Genomic DNA, 22,576 nt, shown 5'->3' with positions numbered 1-22,576 from the left:
TTTTCAATGATTAAGGTTGATGAAGTGCCGTTTTTCTTGTTAGAGGGTCGATGGGTGAACGCTTGAAAGACGAAACTACGCTGCCCAAGATGCTTTGCGCCGAAATACACTTCCTAGTTACTTTGTCGGTTGGCTTCCATTGCCTGTCAGCTGTCTATAACAACAATAACTGCTACGAAGACTTTGGATTGTGAAGTCAGTTGCTGAGGTTTGTGTTTTTTTGCGTCAAGATACAGTTTGTATATAAACCCAAATACTTACGCAATTTACACGTTGGACAACCATTTGATAGCCTTGAACGAACCTTTGACTTGCGTACTCGATATTACGCGACACTCCTATTCAAAAATTGGCAAAACAAATGTTGCTCGCTTATTACCAATAGGAATATCTTGTAAAATAAAACGCAATTCATTTTCTAAATGAATAGAAGCCATATTTTGATTCGGCGAGCATAGGAGTCCACCAAGCAGCGTTTATGTTATAGTAGTGCTTTTGCCAACTAGCTAACTAGCTAGCTAGCTAACATAACGGGCATCAGTTCTTAAAGTTCGAATTTCCTGATCCTAAACTGCTCCTCTTTTGATGGCGCTTGTCACAGCGCGGTACTTGGTCAATTCCAGTTGTTGGAATATGTACTTGTGGGTTGGGCCTCACTATACTATTAGTTACTGTCCATCACAGGGGCTCGGGACACTGCATGTGTGCCTAACATGTCTTTACCCTCCTGTTGTCCTCGGGGTCAAATTTGACCCGTTTACAAAAGAATTATATATCACAACTATGACCAAAGAACGTTGAAAATAGTGACAAATGTTGGAAAAAACTTAAAAAACGCAGGGAAAAAATTCAACAAATACAATTTTTTTCAACATTTAAAAAAATCTACAAAAACATAATAAAAGTGACAAAAGAATTGGGGAAAAGGTGGAGAACAAAATTAGAAAACTAAAATATGAAAATGTTGAAATTTCAACCAAGAAAAACACAAAGTTGCAGGTCGACTGGAAGACAACACCAGGGTTAACTGATAAAGCATCCATCTATTTCTTATCAGAAACTGTCATGTAGGCAAACCCAGTTATCATATAACACTGACTCAGCTACACAAGACGTTCATGCTTTTTAGCCCCACAAAGGCATCTAATAACTGCTTTTTAACTTTTGTCCTTCTGCCATACTTCCGCTTGATGGTAATGAGCTGCTAGAAGATCTCTGCACATATTCAAATTTTGAATCATCTGATGATAATTTTCTGGATTCATCGATTAAACCTTTGGTCTACAAATTGTTATAAAATTGTGAGAAATGGCTATCATGAATGACTAAAGTCCAAGGTGATGTCATTAAACGTCTGTTTTTTGTCCAACCTAAAGTCCAAAACCTATAGATATTAAGTTTATAATCACACACCAAATCCTCACAATTAAGAAGATACTAGGGACTGACTTAAAGGATTCATCAATTATTAAATTGCATTTTCTACTTATCCAATAATCATCTAATCATTTTAGCGCTAGTCTGCAAATATATTCTTTTCTTCTCCAGTCAACAGGACAAGTCTCAGAAGAAAGAAGGAAGACTTGAAGATAGCGTTGTTCATCTCAGATGATAAGGAGAGACAGGTGACACAATGGAGGATTTCAGGCAGGCGTACCTGCGTCTGTGTAAGGAGGGCGGTGTGGAGCCTCAGGAGAGTGTTGTGGCTCAGCTCCAGGAGAACAGGGCTACTCAGAGCTCCCGACTGGACCTGAGTGGACACAGCCTGTCTGTAGATACCTGCTCTGTCTTGGCCACGGCCTTCCAAAATGATACAGGCTTTACAGAGGTGGTGCTCAGTGACTGCATGCTCAGCGAGGAAGGTGCGTATCGTGCAAGTCTTGAGATTGACACAGCCTATATGTGATTTGGTTTATTAAATTGTAAGTTAAGGCTGTTAAGGTGCTCAATGTCTGCCAATTGGAACGTTGGTGTCCTTGGGCAAGACACTGAACCCCGCGTTGCCCCCGATGCTGTGCATCGGAGTGTAAATGTGTGTGTGAATCTGATGAGCAGGTGGCACCGGTGGCGCAGGTTGTACGGCAGCCTCTGCCAAAGTATTTGAATGTTGGTGAATTGTTCCTGTAGACTATAAAAGCGCTATATAAAAACAGTTAATTTACATTTACAGTTAAGTTGCTTTCTGCAAGAGTCAGTGAGCATGCGTATAAATGCAAACACATGCTTGTAAATACATTTTACATATGGATAACTGTCACTGATGCTGTGGTGTGCACATATACTCTGGGTTACTTTGACAAGTCTTTGCAATGCAGTTGTTAATACTGCTGCTTGTGACCGTTCACTGAAACCATTCCTGAGTCTGCAAACTCATCCAGTGCATTTCAATTACACTGACTTTAAAAAACAAAACAAGAACTAGTTTCTTTTAATTATTATTAAATCAAATTCAAAACCAACAATGCGTTAGTCTGTTACTCTGTCTGTTGCTCACAGCCCCAAACCCATTGGATCTTATGAAGTAAATTACAAATATATAGTTTAATTTTTATAAAAAGCCTAAAACATCTGGCCAGTGTAGTTTTCAAACACTGCTCAAACAGGAGGAAATTGTGCAAATGTCTGGGGCTATTTTCAAGTGGCGTATTAACTCAAATTGGAACGTATCACCAATGCAAAAGTGTGGCTCATTGATTTTAATAGTTTTTGGACAACAATGGAGCTCTATGGCACACAGGAATAATCATTGTTGCTTTGTCTGCCCATGGGATTTCATGACAATAAGTTAACATGGTGTACTGGATGAAAGTGTCTGCTTTTATGCTTGGGTGTGACTCTCAGGTGCCAAAGTACTTCTGACTGGACTGTTTGGCAACACAACTGTAAAAGTCCTGGATCTGAAGGTAACACCTGCCAAATAAGACTGTGTACACTCTCAGACCCTATTGGATTTCAAGTGTTTGAATAGTCTGTTGATGCAAAATATTGTTCACAGGGAAATAACTTGAGATCGACAGGGGCTGAGGTGTTGGGAAAGCTGTTGGCGCGTAACAAGACTCTGCATAGGTGAGAACAATTCTCTTTATTTAAGAATATATTGTCTGTTGCTGAACACCAGACATGTAAATTATTTTTAAAGCATGAAACAACTGTCAAAATGGCACCGGATGCAGCTTTATGGGGTCATTTTAGTGTGCAACACAATTTTTGTTTCATAAAATATCAAATAAATAATATGAATTCTAGCCAAAATCCACGTACTAGGTGTTTCCAGTGCTGTCATCTCCGTCTCATGGTCTTCATTAGCAGGTTTAGTTTTCTCAATTGTCATAATAACATGACCTACGTTTGGAACCTCACCATGACAACTGAGCAAATTCCATTCACTGATGAAAAGCCTGACATGTGGTTAAAAACTCAACAATGAGCTAAGAAGGGTAGCGGGAGTTAGGGTTACTTTGTTAAACATCCAAGCCAAAGTCAAGAACTGTCCTGATATGAACAAATAAAGTAAGTGTATCGTATGTTATGATGAATTATGAATTACTCTTAAAGGGTAACTAGCTTTTTTTCAACCTTCACCCTATTTGTCTTTGTTTTTGTGTGTAAGTGACTGATAGTAACAACAATCTTTGAAATTGGTCCAATATTAAGCGGAAATGCTGAAACCGGCAGCCACAGACCGGGCTGCAATGTAACCCTATGGGGCAAATGCGCATCGTCAGTTTGATCCATTAAAAGTGCTTTGTTTTGCTACCGAAAAGCTCAGATTATTATTAGAGATGCACCGATTGACCGGCCGGTGACCGGAATTGACCAGTTTTCACGTGACCGGCAGGTCAGACTGACACATGCTGATTTTATGCCAGTCAAATGCACTCTGGCGCCACATGTTTAACATCTCGCAACATCAGCGTCACACATGCACACGCACCGCTCCATCGGCTGTTTATGAAATGTCAGAAAAACTCTGCAGAGCGGTCTGCAAAACTCTGAGGCTGATCAACTGGAACAAGAAACCCGCACTCACAGTGTTGGGCACACTGACTTTGACGGATTTACAGTTTATCAGACCCCAGATGAGACAAGAAGCTAACGTTAGCAACCGCTGCAGTGACGGACCCTCGGACTCTGACTCCCCGCTCTAGGAGACGCTGGGTGTATTCCTCCGACACGCTGTATTAACGTTACTGTTTTAAACCCTTTCCAGGTTAGTGGGGATGCATACCGCTCAAAACCAACATTGAAAACATAGTAATCTTCCCTCAGAGTTTAGTTTTGTTGCTAAACCGTGTGTAGAATGAGCGGTGACGTTAGATCGTCTGTTTCAGGTAACAGCACACTAAGTTGACTGCTACCGCATGTTATTAGAATCAACTAATAACTTAGGTATTCATCTTCCTAGAAAGAATTTTAGATCAGGACATAAACTTGAAAGCAAACATAACCCCACACTGCTGCAACAGAGACTGGTGTCCCTGTGAACACATAATGCTTACATCCTGTGAATGCTTTTTGCAGGCTGGTGTTGGAGTGGAACGCTTTGGGAGTGTGGGACGAAGCCTTCTCACTCTTTTGTGATGGTTTGGCGTCCAACAGCGTGCTGACACAGCTGGACCTGCGCAACAATCAGATCAACCACAACGGAGCGTCTGAGCTCGCTCTGGCTCTTAAACGCAACACCACTGTGCAGGTGCTAGGTGAGACGCAATACAAACAAATACGACCCCTTTACCGCTACAGCAACACTGACGCCAAAATGTCACCTCCTGATTGGATCATGACGTGTCGTTCTCTGAGACTAAGCTACTATTGTTACTATGGCAACTACCAGCAACGGGCAGAGTATACATGCTGCCTCGTGTTTACCCCGGGTTGTGCATGCTAAGTTTACAAGTATGTTCATTAGATATTATAGTTTGAGCGTGTTAGTTTAAACAGAGATTAGTTCTGAAAACTAAAAACACTCTAGTGCACAGAGTTAGCTTTTGGCTCAAAACTCTCTCTTTTGAAACTCTTGAAGATTAAGTGACAAAGTCCTTGCTACGTTTTTTTTTTTTTTTTTTGTCAGAATATCTTTTCAGCTGAGGTCCCAATGGTGGGACATGCTCTTTACCGGGAGACCCCAGTTAGCATACTGTGAAATAATTCAGTTGGCTGTGCTTGTTATTCGGGCTGAGCAGTTTCATGAAAACGGGTAATTGCATTGCCAGACCGCGGTGATGGCTTATTAGCATCAACATGGCTCCATAAGAGCTACTCTTAGAGAGGAGAGGCTTACCCACTAGGTAGTACTCCACCTGTTGTTTACTTGGTTGCCATGACTTTGCGAGATGACGTCCTTTCACTGTTCCAGTTGCTCGGGGAAAGAGAGCTAATGACCGTTTGCTTGACTCCAGTAGAGCAGACGGATTTGCAGAGTTGTGTAATTACTCTGCAAATCCGTTGTACATTGCGAAAACCCTGTTGTGCGTCTGCTCTATAACATGGTGGCAGAAATATTTTTGTGGTGGGCCGCCATCAACATATCAACACTGGAAGAACGCTGAATGACAGCTTCATCCTAGCAATAAACATCCAATGAGTTAGACTACTACACCAACCATAATCACAGATTGTTTCTGCATGCAATTAAACTGATCATAAATTATGTGTATTTGAGGTCCCAAAAAGGTTCTTTTATACAAAACAGTCTAGTTTAATTAAATAGAGGTAGTCTGTACTGATTTTTTGTGGTTAACAAACATGCAGAATGATCAATCTAATATAGGAGTTGGGGGGCTAAAGAACAGGTTCTTGCTGTATTCTGGTATTGCTTGACTGACTAATGGTCCACTTTGGCTGTCCTCACTGACTGTACTTACAGATCTGAGGTGGAACAACATTGGTCTGCTGGGTGGCAGGACTCTGTTGGAGGCTCTGCAGAAGAACCATAGCATAGTGCAGCTGGAGATGGCAGGAAACAACATACCGAGTGATACACTCAGAGCACTTGGTAAGGTGTGTGTGTAAGTGTGTGTGTGTGCGCATGTGCTTGTGTGTGCGGTCCACTAAAAGTGCTTTATTTGGCTACTGAAAAGCTCAGATTTTTATTCTAAGTGTCTTGTTTGACATTATTGAAAGGATCCCTACAGGGATAGACCCTTAAAACATCTTTAAGACCTTTCTGTTTAACCAGAAATAGCTCTGAGGTCACAAGAGCCAATCCCACCAGACTCCACCAGGCGTGTATAGAGCTAACATATTTTTTATATGTAAATAGGTAAACTATGTGTTTATTTCAACCAAAACTAGAGTTGTGATGGTTGGAAAAGCGGAAAGACCCAAAACGGCTTTTCATAGTTTCATTTTATTTCAGTCGACTTTGAATGAAGTGTTGTTTTTTTACGATACTAAAAATATTTTTTATCTACATGGAGTCTGGTGGGTTTAGTAAACGCAATTTCGTGGATGTTTTTATGTTTAAAAAAAGGATCTTACTTTTTAACAGTAAGGTAAGTACATGGTTAAGCATGCGTGTCGATTAAATTACCCTAGGTTTATTCTTTGCTTGTAATAAGCTTACCATGCAGCTGCATCCTGTCTACTTTCTTAAAAGGACGGTTCATTAAAATTACAAAAAAAGCCTATTTTCTCACTTCCCCCTAGAGGTATCTCTCCATTCAGATAGCGTTGGTTTTAGTCGGTCCAGGTTTTCAGAACTCTATCTCTGACATTTCATGCTACACCCTTCTACAACTGAGATGGATGGAGATGAATTAAAATGAAACCGCTAAACTGAACAACCACTTATTACTGGAATCACTAGAGTATATTGTTTCAAGCCTGTGCCATGCAAATCTGGATATTCACATCTTGTCATACATTTTTAAACATAAGCAAGTTAATACAAGCACAAATACCCTCTTTTTGTTTGTATACTTTTACAAATGAACAGTTGTGAGCTGTGTACATTCATCATGGTATTTTAGACGTGGGGGAAACCCTGGCAAACATCTTAAGCTAAACCAAAAAAAAAAAATGTTATCACCTAACCTTTACTGCAAAAAATTAAGCCAAAAGATAAGTAAATGGGGTAGGAGTCATGCAAATTGTATTATTTGTTTAAAAGCATAGATGGTAGTACCGGAGCGATCCCGGGAGTAGACCCCGAAGGATTTAGACCAGATGTTGACTGGTTTGAATGTGGTGATACCTGTTAACCTGCATACTGTCCTCTTCTCCGGACCCATTTTGCTTTCTCTTCACTTATTAGCCCCTCTAACCCTTTCAGAGCAGATCACAGGGCACAACTCCGACAGACAGTCCACCCTGAGAGAGAGCCGCAGCAGGACCCAGGTCCTCAGCAAGGAGATTCAGACATTAAAGGAGGAGAAGAGCCGGCAGGTATCCCTCACCTCCTTACCCAAAAAAAAAAAAATTATTCCATAGGTGTAGATTACAAGGGGTATGCAGGCAGTGGTGTAGTCTAATGTATTGTAGGGGCTATACTGAAACTGTATAGTGGTCAGAATCTGCCTCTGGGGTTAGGGGGGCATATCATAGTGGTGGGTCAGGGTATCCTCCCTCTGGGAAGTTTGGAGCATCAACAACTTAATTTCCTGTGTTCCGATTCACTTTTATGCTCCAATTTACAGTGGAAATACATTTAATTGGCCTCTGTCAAGAAGAAAAACACAGATGACACTTATCAATATATATGTATATATATAATATATATCAAAAATATAATGGAAAGTATGCTGTTGTGGGTCATTGGGCATTTTTAAGTAGGTATATGGAAATCCTGGAGGTTTCTTAGTGGGTATACTGCGTATACGTTTGAACAAACTCCATGCCCTTGAATAATTCTGGTAGAGAACAAGGACGCTGGTGGAGAAAGGCTGAGTGAAGACTATTAAAAATCATAAATACACTATTTCTTACTCATAGCCATGTCAATAGATGCGGAGGTTTCCAGTCGACCCCTTTCATCCAGATGCAAATATCTCTCTCTAATAAATGGATTAGGGCTGCAACTAACTATTATTTTTATTGGCAATTAATCTGCAAATACATTTCTTGAATAATTGATTATTTGGTCAATAACATGTCAGAAAATGGTGACAAATGACGATCAGTGTTTTCCAAAGCCCAGCATGATGTACAGATATACAGAAGTATAAATCACAATAATTATAGCAGTTGTCATGGTGCACAGTGGCGCTTAAAAATAAGTAAAATACAGATAATAGAACTATACATAGAAATAACAGTTGTAGCAATGCAGGGCGTTGAGCAGGACCACGGCAGCAGCTGCCGAAAAACAAACCACCTAACAACCAAATTGGCAAGGTGAGAGAGCATAAGGACTCTGGGGAATATATTGATATTATATCAATATCGTGATAGGAGACTAGATATCGTCTTAGATTTTGGATATCCTCATATTGTAATATGTTTTAAAGCATTACAGTAAAGTGATGTACTGTTGTACTGTTCTATTATTTGCCTTTACCCACCCATTATATCCACATTACTTACGGTTATTTATCTCCTTGTGCAAACATTTTGTGAAAGCAGCAATAGTCAACACTACAATATCGTTGAAGTATCGATATTGAGGTATTTGATCAAAAATATTGTGATATTTGATTTTCTCCATATTGCCCGGCCCTCATTCTAAGTATTATCATTAAGTTTGACAGATTTCGGATAAAGTCTTTGTTGGTAACTGTGGTTGTTCCTCTCTTTTAGTTCCTTAGCCTGATGAGTACCATAGATAGACAGAGGGAGGAGATGGGACGCTCCAACGGGTGAGTGAAGGGTGTCATTACCCATAACCATAGTTTTATAACAAAGATTCACATCTCCATATCAGTCGTTAACTGTGTGTATTTGCACTGGAAAGAAAATAAACCCAGGGTGATGTGGAACTCGTTTAGGCGACAATTGTCCTAATAATATTGGTAATATGTGCAACAGTTACTCTGCATCTTCCTAAAATAATCACATTTTGTATCCATAACCTCATAGCAATGGCCTCTTTACCTGTTTTCCTGTCTTATTAGGTCTACCTCCATTCAGATAGGCCAACTCCAGGAAGCTCTGAATGAAAGGAAGTCGGCTGTTAACTCCCTCACTGCAAAGTAAGCATTTCATTTTCCTTTATTTAACTAAGGAGTGCACAGTCTGTGCCTAGGTGTTGTGTGTCATATAAGTTACATAATTGAGTTACTTATTTGTCAGTCAAGCACAAATTTGTAAGAAGGACTCCAGTAAGAATGACACAGCATCGATGTATTTTAGGACGAGGGAAGAACATTTCTCTTTGTTCGATAACATTAAAAGTAAAGGAAGACTTTGCTGTTGGCTTCCCAACTAATTTAAAAAAAAAAACAAGACAAAGATCGCGTCATCCAACGCCAACACTGAACTGCCGGCTGCAGACGTGGGTTTCAGACAAGCAAGCGAGAGAGTAAGCACTACGGTGCTTTGAACGACAAAACAACATTTTCTGTAACTGTAACAATTCCAAATTTTGCCAAACAATAAATTACAATTGACAATCTGATTCTCTTTTAGTCAAAAACAAATGTATTCATATATTACCTTTTTAAAACACGTTTTGAATGAATCCCAAGATCTTTTGATGACATCACTGTCATGTGACTAGGATCACGTAAGAACACAGGTACACAGCCTATGAAGTCAACGCCTCTTTATTTCAGTAAAACATTGGTACCAACTGTATCCCACCTTGTCATTACCGTTGCTATGAACGTGTATAATTATCACTTGTATATTAACAATTTAGCCTATGTAAACACCCTTAGGACCTCAGCTAATGTTAGCAATTAATTGCAGTATAACAAAGACAATTAGACAGTTATGTAATAAATGTTAAGGACGAAAGCAGAGCGAGACAAAATCTTTATTTTATCTTTTATCTTTTATTTTAGTTTTTAAGTGTGTTTTTGAAATGAAAGGGACAGGTAAACTGAACTGCATTTGCATCTGCGACCACCAGCAGCCCTAATCCTGTCATGTTAACTTTATACGTTCACTTATAAGACTAATTTACATAATCTTAACAGGTCTTCAGACCCGGGTGGAAGCCTACACACAGCTTTGGACTTCTAAAGAATCCTTCCACAGTAGTTCCTTCAAAACAGTTCTGGGGACTGAAAGACCCAGAACCTTGTGTCAAAAAACACTTTAGACACAAAGTATGCCAGGTCATCAGGGACATGTCTACTTTCTGCGCTCAATGTTGTTTCCAGCCCTCAACGTCAACTTCCAGGCAGCGCTGCAACCGTTGACTTCAAACCACCTAACCTTAACCTTTATCATAACTGTAACATTTGGCTAATCTGAGTGCCAACCAGGCAGTGCTGCCTGGAAGGCAACGCTGGGGGCTTAAAACACCAAACACCGCCTGTAGATAAGAAAACTGCAGGTTTGCGGCAACTCTGTTCTTTTAAATCAAGACTGAAGACATTTTTTATGCTTTCTTTAAATAACTGTTCACTTTGTGTACTATATTTCTACCTGCTCTTAAATGCTATACGCAAAGCAATTTATATTGCCATATTGAAATAAATTTTAATTTAAATATAAATAAATCTGCCTTGCCTTGCTTTGCCTTGCCTTCAGAAGCACATGCTGTAACTCTGATTACATGGTGTGATTTCTTTGTGCAGACTTCAGATGACAGAGGCTGCCCTCGCCCTCTCGGAGCAGAAAAACCACAACATGGCAGAGCTGCTGACACGAGTGAAGGCTGAAAAAGAAGAACAGAGGGAACGACAGAGCAGAGAGAGGAAGAAGGAGCAAGAGGTACGGACTGATGAGGAGAGACAACACTGCATAAACAATTCATTTGACATCAAATGCGATTCGTAGAGGTACCCCCTCCTAGTAGTCGATCGTAGTCATTTTGGTTTTTAATGCTAAATTACTTATTTTCATGCAAAGTATATCTTTGGGAAACACAAGACTTCACATGATGCTTTAGCACCTACAGTGGCTAGAAAAAGTTTACACACTCCAGTCTTTTAAGGATACCAATTTTCTTTGTGAATGATTAATGGATTGTAAATAAATAAATGTTCTCCTTAAAATACAGGGGCATAAGTATACACACCCCTATGTGGAATTCCCATAGAGGCAGGCACATTTTTAGTTTTAAAGGCCAGTTATTTCATGGAGAAGGGTATTTGATGATGTGGGGGGCAATTTTAATTCCAAGGGAACTTTATCAGGATGCATAGTATCCTGATCCATGAAATAACTGGCTTTTAAAACTAAAAATGTGCCTGCCTCTATGGGAATTTAACATAGAGCTGTGTATATGTATTGGATTTTCCTATATATTTTTTTAAATTAAGGCATTGAGATTGAGATTTTTGTATTCCTCTTTTTAATCAACTTTAGCACGGGTGTGTAAACTTATTCCAGCCACTGCAATAGCTAACTAATTGATTAGTCCAGGGGTCTTCAACCTTTTTTGGGCCAGGGACTCCTTAGCTGAAAGAGAGACCGTATATGGACTGCTTACCCCATATACAATATACAATTAAGTTGCATCTTAAACTGGGCCAAATGGTTGAAAATAAATTTTAATAATCTTAAAAATAATGATTCTTTTTTTAGTCCCAGAAGGGGATATTACAATTTACACTCTGATGTATATTATTTATAAATCATGTTTTAACGTTAAACATACATGTGGAAAGCACAGTAAATCCTTCAGCTTTAAGGTACTCTAAGGGATGTCAAACGTTTTTCAGGATATATTTTTTGACACATACAGAAAAAAAATCCTCACAACCCGCTAGCCCCCGTCCTCCGAAAACACACTAACAAAACGCGGTCTTTGTAGACAGCCCAGGCTCCACTAACTCCAACAACAACAAACTGTTTTCCAGTTTTCCAAAGTTCAGTCTTCTAAAAAACTACAATGACTGGTGTTGGTAATCTGAACAATCAGTTCTGCTAAACAGTAACACAAACGTTCAAGTTCACAAATGCGGAATCATTTATGCTTATTGGGATATTGCTCTCACTAATGACAGTACCATGTGTTTTTGTCCTGTAGGACAGTGCTCACAGAGAGGGTAAACTCCTCAGAGAGATCCAAAACCTGACAGAAACCAACGCCCAACTTGTAAATAAAGTAAGAGCAATCTCTGTTCAGAACATGCATACACACACACACACACACACACACACGGACTAAAGTTGCATTACAAGATGTGATCCTATTTGTCTTGTGTGTCTTAGGTTGAGGAGAAGGAGCGGAGGTGTAAGTCTCAGCAGCAGCAGATCTTTGAGCTGAAGCAGGAGCTGACCAATAGCACGGCAGAGCTCAAGCTGCAGCTCACACAGGCAGAAGGTCATACACACACTCAGAAGATTATTTCACATAAAAGCCAGCAGAGATGTCATGTATTGTATGTCCTCCTCTCTCAGACCGTCTGGAAATAGAGAAGCGAAGGTCCAAGCAAGCCCTGCAGGACATGGACAGTCTCCGCCAGAAAGAGGTACTCTCAGGTTTTTTTCTCATATATATATACACACACACACACATTACAGTACACACACAGAACGTTAACTCAAGTACTAGGGCAGGAAGGATATGCTTTTGTCCGAATTCAGTTCTTTCACAATATATGGGTATAGATTCAATTTGTTATGTAATTTTCATTCATTGCAATTCTAGTATTGGAAGTATTGAATATTGCAATTTCCCTTCTTTAACAAAAAACAAAAGTTAAATAATACACTTCTAGGAAAATATATCACGAGACATTTCTAAAAACTAATTGTTTTCTAAGAAGAATTCACATCACATGTCTGTCAGTCTGGCTGCGATTTATTTCACTTGTAAAGAAGTACATAACATGGATTTTCAGCTTTCCATCTGTTTTGGTGGAAACAAATATGATGTAGTTGCGGTATCAGCGGTACCATAGAAACAGAAAATATTTAGGTGAATTTTTTTTGGTAAAAAGAAAATCTATTCTGGGGGAAAACAACTCTATATAAATATATAAATAAGTGTAAATTAGTGCGAGGAAAGCATTTTCATTTCTCATCAAGCAAGATGCCAATATATTCGACCCTGTCAATATTAAAACCCAGTCAGAGTGGAGATACAGTATGGACATTATTGTAATCTATATATTTAGATCTGGAGAAAAGCAGGAATTTTGTTCTGTTCTGTTCAGTAAAAAGTTAAAATTTAAGTGCATCTTGCAGTGCATTAAGAAACAATGGACTTTGATTGGATAAGGCCCATTACGTCCTATTGGTATCTTCCTCCCCCCCCCCTTTAGCTGTGTTGGGCAATTCAATGGTGTTTCCTCTTCCTGTACCGGACTCTCACACCGACTCAAAACTACACTTCAGAGAGAAATATCATACTTTTTACTCCACTACATTCATCCGACAGCTTTTGTTATAGTTACTTAATAAACTGTTTTGGATTGTTTCCAGTTTCTAAAATGTGATATTTTTTTTTGCATTACTTTTAATACTTTAAATCCATGTTCCTGATGATACTTGCATACTTTTACTTAAGTAACATTTTCAATGCAGGACTTTGACCTGTAACAGAGTATTTTTTACAGTGTGGTATTAGTACTTTTATTCAAGTAAAGGATCTGAATACTTCTACTTCTTCCAGCAGTGTAGTGAGTGTGTGTGTGCGTGTGCGTGTGCGTGTGTGTGTGTGTGTGTGTGAACGTTGACTAGATAGAAAAACTAGAAAAATACTAGAAGTTTAAATTTCTTCACAGGTTGAGCATGTGAATCGACATCTAGAGGAGAGCGAGAGGGCTCTGCAGGAACGCGTCTTCAAGCTGGAGGGACAGCGGATACAACTGGAAGAGGTCAGAGTTTAAAGTGTCCGTGTTTAAAAGATAAAAACACAACATAATGCATACATTTAGTCAACAAAGTAACTGCTAATAACAGACAAGGTATTGTTTTGGTTGGATTTTAGTGCAGGGTGTCGTCAAAAATGTTCGATACTGATACCAATAACGTTTGTTCGACATTGGTTCCTAAGCGATACTTTGTTCGATACCAGTTTTATAAAATGACGGAAGAAATTACAACATTACGGCACAAAGGTTTTTATGTATTTTTAGCGTAACCTAGAGCCTTTCTGTGTGTCTCTATGACGTGTAACAGCCAATCACAAACACTATTCGATATCTTGGTAAAAGCAAGATGCTCTAATTGGCTCACTGACTCTGATAAGATTTACTCCTTAGGAGTGAGGAGGCATTTTTTGATATGCAATACTTTAGAGCAGGGTTTTTTAAGCCGAGGACCCCTTAACTGAAAGAGAGACAAAGCAGGGACCCTCTACTACATACTGTATATTGTATTAAATGAAGCTGCATATTAAACTGGGCTTACAATAACATTGAGGTTAGCCTAGAGCCTTTATTCATACCTTTTTTGCATAGAAAACTAAGCCATTAAAATAGCCTAATATTTAGTTTGATTCATTTTAAGACTTTTTAGGTTTTGAAAAAGATCAACAATAACTTGGAGGTCCCCTTGCATTGACTCTGTGGACCCCCTAGGGGTCCCGGACCCCCTGTTGAAGATCCCTGCTTTAAAGTCAATTTGTCAGTGCCTATAAAGTATTGAATTCGGTACCCAGCCTTAGCCATTTTATCTTTATTAGCCAAATGATGTTCTACATTAAGCGGTTATGTAGCAGCGGAGGCTATGCACATAGCCACAATAGCTGCTGTTTGTTTCCTCAAAAATGTAAACAGGACTAAAGCGGCTGCGGAGATACCGCATGGAGACATCAAGAACTGGGATTGTATGGCTGGGCGGTTTATCAGACGCACTGGTATACCGTTTTTGAATTTCAACAATTGCTGTAACTCTTTAATAGGCAGCAACAAATATAATATTGTTCGCTGTGTAGGGCAGGCTGTGAGTATAGTGTATGGAGAGTGGACCAAGATTAACTGCATACCCTTCTTACTTATGGTTATAACTAGAGCCCCACCGATAAAGGATTTTTTAAGGCGATACAAATATTTGGTTATTAAAAAAATCAGATAATCCGATATATCGTCCGATATATATTAAAAAATCCAAAAATGCATAACAAAACATAAACAGATTTCCCCCACATTCGTGATTTGTAGTTATTTGTGAATCCTCACTAAAATAATATAATTGTATGCAGTTTAAAAATAAACTTGTTTTTATGTCAAAACAGAACAGCGAAACATCAAAATATATTAAGGTTCTGATAAATAAAATGTATAAAAATACAAACTTAAGATTTGAAACTCAAAGTCCTTTGAACAAAAACTCAGTGTTGCCGAATCATTTAAATGATTCTGATTAACATAAATAAATACATTTTATTTATATTCATTTCATTCATTCATTTATTGGCCATTATAAATGCAGAAACCGATTGGAAAATGCCTAATATTGGCTGATAATATTTGCCCACCAACATATCGATTGGGCTCTAGTTTTAATTTTCAACACAAAATGAATAACCCACAACTAACTACATTTTTTTAAAATATTATTTATATTATTTATTAAGGCCCAGTCAAGCAACAACAAAAACGTAAAACCGACCTAATCTTAAACAATACTGTGACAACGTTTGGGTCATACCGCCCAGCACTATGAGACTGATGATGTTTCTGATACAGTTGGAGATTGTTGATAATAAAGAAAACTTTCCGGAAGTTAAAGAAAGACGTTAATTTTTTATTTATCCTTCATTTAGTCAGGAATGTCTGATTGTGTTAAGGATCCACTGCTTTGCAGCTGAGGTTTATTGCCAACAACTGAGTGGGGCCTGTATTTTTTGAAAGGGGAAGTTATTTCTTACCTAACTGTAATTTTCCAGACAGTTTGGTTATTCAAATCCACAAAGTGGCTTCTCTTTCCACGCTGGGAATTCCCCACTTCTCAGGAAAATGTGGAATAGAATGTTATGAATATTGTGTAGGTGGAGAGGTACAGTTGGTGGAGAGGGTAAGATTAACATCTTCCAACCTACTGTCCTCCAACACAGTGGCCTTGTATTTTGGGATCCTTTTCCTACAAAAAAATTAATTACTATTCCTCATTGTGGTTGGGATCTTCAGGAACACGTCCAACACAGTGTGTAGAAAGCACAGCTGGAATCTCTAGTCCACATGTGCTCTTAATGTAATGCCATATAACAATTTCCATGTGTTGTAGGAGCTGAGTAAAGCTAAAGCAGCGTGTGTGACAGAGAGGGCCCAGGCAGAGGAGGAACTGGGAAGAGTGCGAGCTCAAGTGCGTCTGGAGGAGGTGAGTTTAAAAATCAGCATCATGCGCTACGATCTAAGCCTCAAAATGGATGGGCTTCCATTTAGGCGTGTCACGATAACAAATTTTGCTGGATGATAAATTGTCCCAGAAATTATTGCGATAAACAATAATATTGTCGTTCTGAGACCATTTTCATCTAATATAGTGATAATGGTATAATAATGAAGGTACACCTTTTCAAAGATCATTAAACTATTATTTCTAGAGGATATTTAACACTGGAACTGGAAGACATTTTAAATATGTGGCACATGGCTGCCACATGGCGAGTAAATGTTTGTACCAAAATAGTCCCGCCCCCCCCCACACAAAGACATATGCAACTGACAAAAGGGCTCGCTCCTCGTTACCCTAAGGAACCGCGAGTGGTCGTCCAGTGTCTTTGGTAGAGAGAAGGAAAAAAAACAAGCACGCAAATTTTTTCTTTTATCGTGCGATTAATTGGTTTATTGACTATCTTGACAGGCCTGGTTCCGTTGCATTTCATCAAATGCAAATTATCAAATACCTTTAAATCCATTGTTGAATTTTATTGGGGTTAACTGAACAATATAACAGTAAATCAATGTTGAATACACTTTATTTATTTATTTTATACTGCACACTAGCACATGAACTTGAAAGTCCTTGTTTAGACTAGATAACTAAGTGTGTTTTTTATAAAAGAAGGAGAGGCAAAAGATAGGTATGACTTATTAAAAGGAATTTACATGTATTTGAGACATTCCGTTACAGCTTTGTTTTTAAATTCAGTTGTTGCTCGGTTTCTCCATTGTTCTGACTCTCTGCTTCATTTCCTCTGAGCAGCAGGAGCACGTGTCGTGCCTGGAGGACAAGCTCCGCTCGGTGCGTTCCGACCTACAGGAGGTCCAGCTCCACTGCTCCCAGCAGAAACAGACCATCTCCGAGCTGCAGGCCAAGAACAGCCAGCAGGGCAGCGAGATAAGCGCGTTGCGGCGCAGGACGGAGGAGCTCCAGCAGGTCAGGAAGTCCTCCTGTCCTCTCTGTGGCTGTGGCGTGTCCTGGTTAAACAGAAGACGTTTCATTTAGGGGATTGCTCCCTTATTTGTGCCTGATGTCCCTCACTATCCACTTTCTTTGTGTTGCCGTTCAAAACTCCTCCGCTCTCAAAACTCCTTGGTTGCCAAAAAAAAAACGCTGGTTGAACTATTTACCGGTAAATATTTACCGGTTTAATTTTTCACAAACGCCCACGTCTGTTGCTAGCAATTATGTTTTGACGCAGTAAAGAGACAATTCTCTCGAACCAATCAGCAGCCTGCAGGTTTTCTCGTCACCTTCTGGCATCGCCTAAGCTCTCTTAGAACCTCGACTGCGGTAGTACTACAAAAAGTACCTGTTAGCAGGTACCAGGGACTTTTTTTCAAAATTGAAAACAAAAAAATGCGAGTAGCGTCGAGGGGAGTCGAGTAGATACCATGCAGTTGAACAACGCTATATCTCTCCAATCTGAGTTTTATGTCGCACGACTAAAACTACTTCTGAATGTAAACGTTCCACCAAAACAAGTTCCTTCCAGAGGCTGTTTTGCAGAGGCACCCAATGCTTAGCCTCGCCAAAGATGATTGTGATTGGTTTAAAGAAATACCAATAAACCAGAGCACATTGGTCTCCCTTCCCAGAATGCTCTGTTGAGTAGCCAGACGAGGAGATTGCGATGAGACTAGTGGTTACACTGCAGCTCCATTGACCCTGTGTCCAGGTTCATATGTCCATTATACACCCTTTGATATGGGATGTTTTAGGCTGAGACCAATATTGATACTTAAGAGTTAAAAAAAAAAACAATATCTGATTTCATATCGGCCGATTTTGGTTTACGTTTCCTGACGCAACCCATTTTATAAATAAAATATTTTATAAGATTAAGCAGCTATAATCAATATTTTTTATAATAATGTATCACGTGTAATGTGTATAATAATAACAACAGAGTGAAAGCATTGTAATTCCCCTTGGGGGATTAATGAAGTATAAATTCTTATTATTGTTATTATCAAATGAAAATGTAAAAACAATACGAACAAAAAGCTTATATTCTGCTCATTTTCAGGTTCATAATTGTATTTTAAGGTTGTACGTATAGGTTTACGTGGTTTCATTTAAAAAAAACACCATATTTTTGTTGTACTGCACATTGCTGCAGATCCTGTTTTTAAGTCTCTGATTTAGCTCCAGAGTGAGACATCTCACTTGTTTTAGCTACAGAGTAAGACATCTCTCCTGTCTTGAATTGTGTTGTTTTTGTTGTCTGTGAACTGATGTGGGTGTTTAACAGGTGGTGTGTTGTTGCAGGAACTGTCCTCTAAGGACCAGGAGAAGGTGGCTGAAGTAAGCCGGGTGAAGGTGGAACTGCAGGAGCAGATTGGACATTTACAGGCAGAAAGAACGGCACAGGGGGGGCTCAAAGAGAAGATCTGTGCTCTGGAGAGAGAGATTAAAGGTGCACCCCACTGTTTTTCTCTTATAACTGGACACAAGTCTTTATTTTCCTTTTGCAAAAGAGAGTACACTGTAACAAGGCAATTAGAATCCAGTCTGTATGAAGTACTGCTCGAATGTGTAGAATGGGTGTTACACGGCTAAGCTAACCTGGACTTGTATACTAAAAACACAGCTACTAAAGGTGAAATGTTTTGAGACCATAAGCATCAAGTTCCAAATGATATAGAGCAAAAGGTTTCACATGTGTAACAACCCAGGTCAACCAGTAATCTGTTTGAGTCCTGTAACCAGGTCAAATATTGTGGATTTCAAATGCATCATATTTGAAAAATGAAATATTTTCTGCAGCGCTGTCTTTCATACCTTTCTCCCCCTGTGGCTGTTCCCCTGCAGTACTAAGCGGTAACCACAGGGAGGTACTCCTCGACAAAGAGAGTGAGATGGCTTCCATGCTGGAGAAGCTGCGGCTGAAAGAGGCGGAGATCCAGAGGATGAGGGAAGACGAAGCCAACAGAGCCAGCTACCTGCAGAGCGCCATCCTCACCTATGTTCAGGGCTCACCTCTGGGACACTACAGAAGTCCCAAAAAATGACCCACAGACCTCTAACCCTCTCAGCTGTAAGCTCTGAGCTTACAGTTCCCGCACAAGTCTGGTCAAGGTCTGAAGAATAAAACCAAAATCATGGTTGTCTGAACTTGAAACATTTGGAAAACACAGGGAAATCTGTGTTTTCATGTGAGCTACCTAACACAACATGCAGATCCAGTCAAGAAATGAAGGGTTTGAAAAGTCTGACTGGCCCAACATCCATGACATGTGCAGAACATTCTTGGTCCCCAGAAGACAAATATTACATACAAGATATATTTTTAATACATCTTAAGATGAATTTGATACATTAATGCTCTTGAGGAGACAAATGATGCTCTGAACTTTTATCTATCTCTACCTTCGAAACAATCATCAAATATAATAAAAGGTGTTAAAAACAGTATCAGGGTACTTCATTTCACCGTGCTAGGCATCTCAAAATGTCTGCAAGTGCACAGAGTGCTTTGCATTTTTATTATATTCTGTCTTATCCTAAGAAAATATTAGATTTGAGACTCAACTGCTGTTAAAAGGACATTAAATCTGCTATGACCACAGCCCTGACCTAATGATCTTAGATGTTTGTCCAACCCATCCGGTTGTACTCATTCTTTTTCTAATCCAGTCTCAAAGAAGGTGCTAATAAACTCTGGATGCATTTTTTTTTTTTAAATACTAATTGTTTTGTATTTTGTTCAAGATATGTAATGGAAACTTGTCATTTTATTTTTTCAGGCGTTTTTTTTTTACCATTTTGCTGTTTTTGATCAGTTAAATGTGGTAATTTCTAAAATAAATGTCTCTTCATTTTTTTTTTTTATTTTAGTGTGTGGATGATTTGATATACAATATCATGTTGCATTGTGGGAAGTGTAGGATCCAGTGGTTTTGGAGTCTCTGCTGCACCGTTTTTGTCCATTCTTTTTTTACAGTAAAATCTTTCTTTAACTAGTACCCCAACTCTATGGAAGTATTGCTAAATCACTAGAGACTTAAATATATTAATATAAAGTCTTGTCTCACTTTTGTCTCCTTCCTTCTTGTTAATTTCTGTCCCTCTCTGTCCCCACAATTGTTTGTGTTTACATACAAAATTAGATTTGATCCAAATATGTCTTAATATTGTCTCTGTCATACCGGACAGCTTCCCCTCAGATATGAAATGAAGTCTGCGGTTTTTACACAATATTTTATGAAGAAAGTGCGAATTAACTCTGGCTGCATTTTTTTTTTATAATACAAATTGCTGTTTTATATTTTGATACTTTCTTTCAGATATGTAATGGAAATTTTATTTTTTTCAGGTGTGTTTTTACCATTTTGCTGTTTTTGATCAGTTAAATGTGGTGATTTCTAAAATAAATGTGTGGATGTTTTGAGATCTATTATTTATTTATACACCTCACAAACACACAATACTTTTTACGTTATCCGTGTTGGTGAGGTGGGGATGTATGAGGTCACTGGGTCTTAGAATTACTGCCAGGTTCTTAACTGTCATGATAGATCACATACATTTAAAGCAAATTAAAGTTGGTATGAAGGAACCTTCAGCATCATTATGTCTGACAGTGGTTTTTTTTATTGGAGCATGTCATTATTAATCAAGAGTGTTGTTCTGATAGTCCAATAGTGGTAAGCAATTGAAAAGAGGTTCACATAAGCAGTAAAAAATTAAAAACACAATCAAATGGATAAAATAGAATATAGTAAAAGAATAGGAATATAGTATATCAATATAGTTGTTGTTTGGTCTATGTAAATTATAGAGTGTGGTCTAGACCTACTCTATCTGTAAAGTGTCTTGAGATAACTTGTTATGATTAGATACTATTAATAAAACTGAACAGAATTGAAAGTTATTAAGACATATTAAGTGAGTAGGCTAAGTAAAAATGTAGAAATTATGAGATACTCATTCAGATTATAAAATAGAAAGTACATCTTGACTCTTCATCATAATTTTATCTTGAAAAGTCATCATTTTGACATACTGTGAGTAGGCTATTAAATATGTTATCTATCTCTGAAGGGATAAGACACTTAACACTTCACCATTAAAACAATACTGTATGTACTGTATATTTTGCTACGGCTCGCATCGCTAAATGCACCAGACTGCATGTAAATAAATAGTCATTTTAGCATCCAAAAAACAGAAACCAAAACGTTTTTGGTCTTCTGTAGACTTTTCTAACCATAAAAACTCTAGTGTTGGTTGAAATAAACACATACTTTACCGATTTATATGTGAAAATATGTTGGGTGCATACACGCTTAAGGTACTGTTTTGTAAATGGACTCGGGTTGATTTAGCGCTAGCTACGTCGTAGCTGTTCTTGGGAAACAGAAAGGTCTTAAATATGTTCTAAAATAGTCCATCTCTGAAGGGTTAAGTCACAGCAAAACTGGAGTATTGTATTTCTAGTATGTTTTGCTACGCCTCGCATCGCTAAACACCAGACTCCAAGTAAATAAATAGTCTTTTAGGCATCAAAAAACACACTTCATTTAGACTCAACAGAAACCAAATAACACATGGAAATACTTTTTTGGTCTTTACAGTGGCTGTAAACACGCTTAAAGTACTTTTTTTTTTTTAATGGACTCTGGTTGATTTAGCGCTAGCTAGGCTACTTCATAGCTGTTTCTGGTAAACAGAAAGGCCTTAAATAGGTTTTAAAAAGTTCTATCTAAGTTAAAACTAAGTTAACACTTTTATTACTTTTTGTTACGTTTTATTGCTATTATGATGTACCAATTTTCTAGTTTTATAATTTATGTTGTTTATTGATCCCCAATGGGGAAATTACAATTTACACTCTGTTTGTTAGTAATCACTACACACAGGCCTGAAATAAACACACGCTCAGGACCTATTCATGCACAAATGTAGAGATGTCGGTGTCATGCTCAAGGGCAACTGGCAGTGCCCAGGAGGTGAAGTGGTATCTCTCCAGCTCTTGATCCACACTGTATCACACATGTATCCATCATATTAATGGCTTTACTCCTTAGATGCATCGTAAATAAATAAATGTTCTTCTTTAAAATACAGGGGGCGTAAGTATTCACCCCCCTATGTTAAATTCCCACAGAGGCAGGCACATTTTTATTTTGTAAGGCCAGTTATTTCATGGATCAGGATACTATGCATCCTGATAAAGTTCCTATGG

At 38.6% G+C, this 22,576-nt stretch overlaps 1 protein-coding gene across 3 annotated transcripts; it reads left to right on the top strand.

Annotated features, from left to right (window-relative positions):
* Positions 1–99: 99 nt before the first annotated feature.
* Positions 100–19,792, top strand: lrrc45 (leucine rich repeat containing 45). Of its 3 annotated transcripts, XR_004655012.1 has the most exons (19): positions 100–208; positions 1,549–1,862; positions 2,842–2,903; positions 2,996–3,066; positions 4,522–4,700; positions 5,867–5,995; positions 7,274–7,386; positions 8,737–8,795; positions 9,051–9,128; positions 10,683–10,818; positions 12,080–12,157; positions 12,265–12,376; positions 12,454–12,524; positions 13,782–13,874; positions 16,228–16,320; positions 17,149–17,322; positions 18,658–18,805; positions 19,201–19,626; positions 19,658–19,792. XR_004655012.1 is itself a non-coding variant. In XM_034860125.1 (18 exons), exons 2-18 carry the CDS (start codon positions 1,634–1,636, stop codon positions 19,398–19,400), a joined length of 2,025 nt encoding a protein of 674 aa, XP_034716016.1. In that variant the 5' UTR covers positions 100–208; positions 1,549–1,633; the 3' UTR covers positions 19,401–19,792. The 3 variants fall into 3 exon arrangements, 2 of the variants coding, with proteins under 2 accessions (XP_034716016.1, XP_034716017.1); XM_034860125.1 differs by having other exon boundaries at positions 19,201–19,792; XM_034860126.1 differs by lacking the exon at positions 9,051–9,128 and having other exon boundaries at positions 19,201–19,792.
* Positions 19,793–22,576: the final 2,784 nt, after the last annotated feature.

The sequence above is a fragment of the Etheostoma cragini genome, chromosome 21 (assembly GCF_013103735.1).
Source record: "Etheostoma cragini isolate CJK2018 chromosome 21, CSU_Ecrag_1.0, whole genome shotgun sequence".
Classification (NCBI taxonomy): domain Eukaryota; kingdom Metazoa; phylum Chordata; class Actinopteri; order Perciformes; family Percidae; genus Etheostoma; species Etheostoma cragini.
Note: the sequence above shows the minus strand (reverse complement) of the source record. Positions and strands in the feature narration are given on the sequence as shown.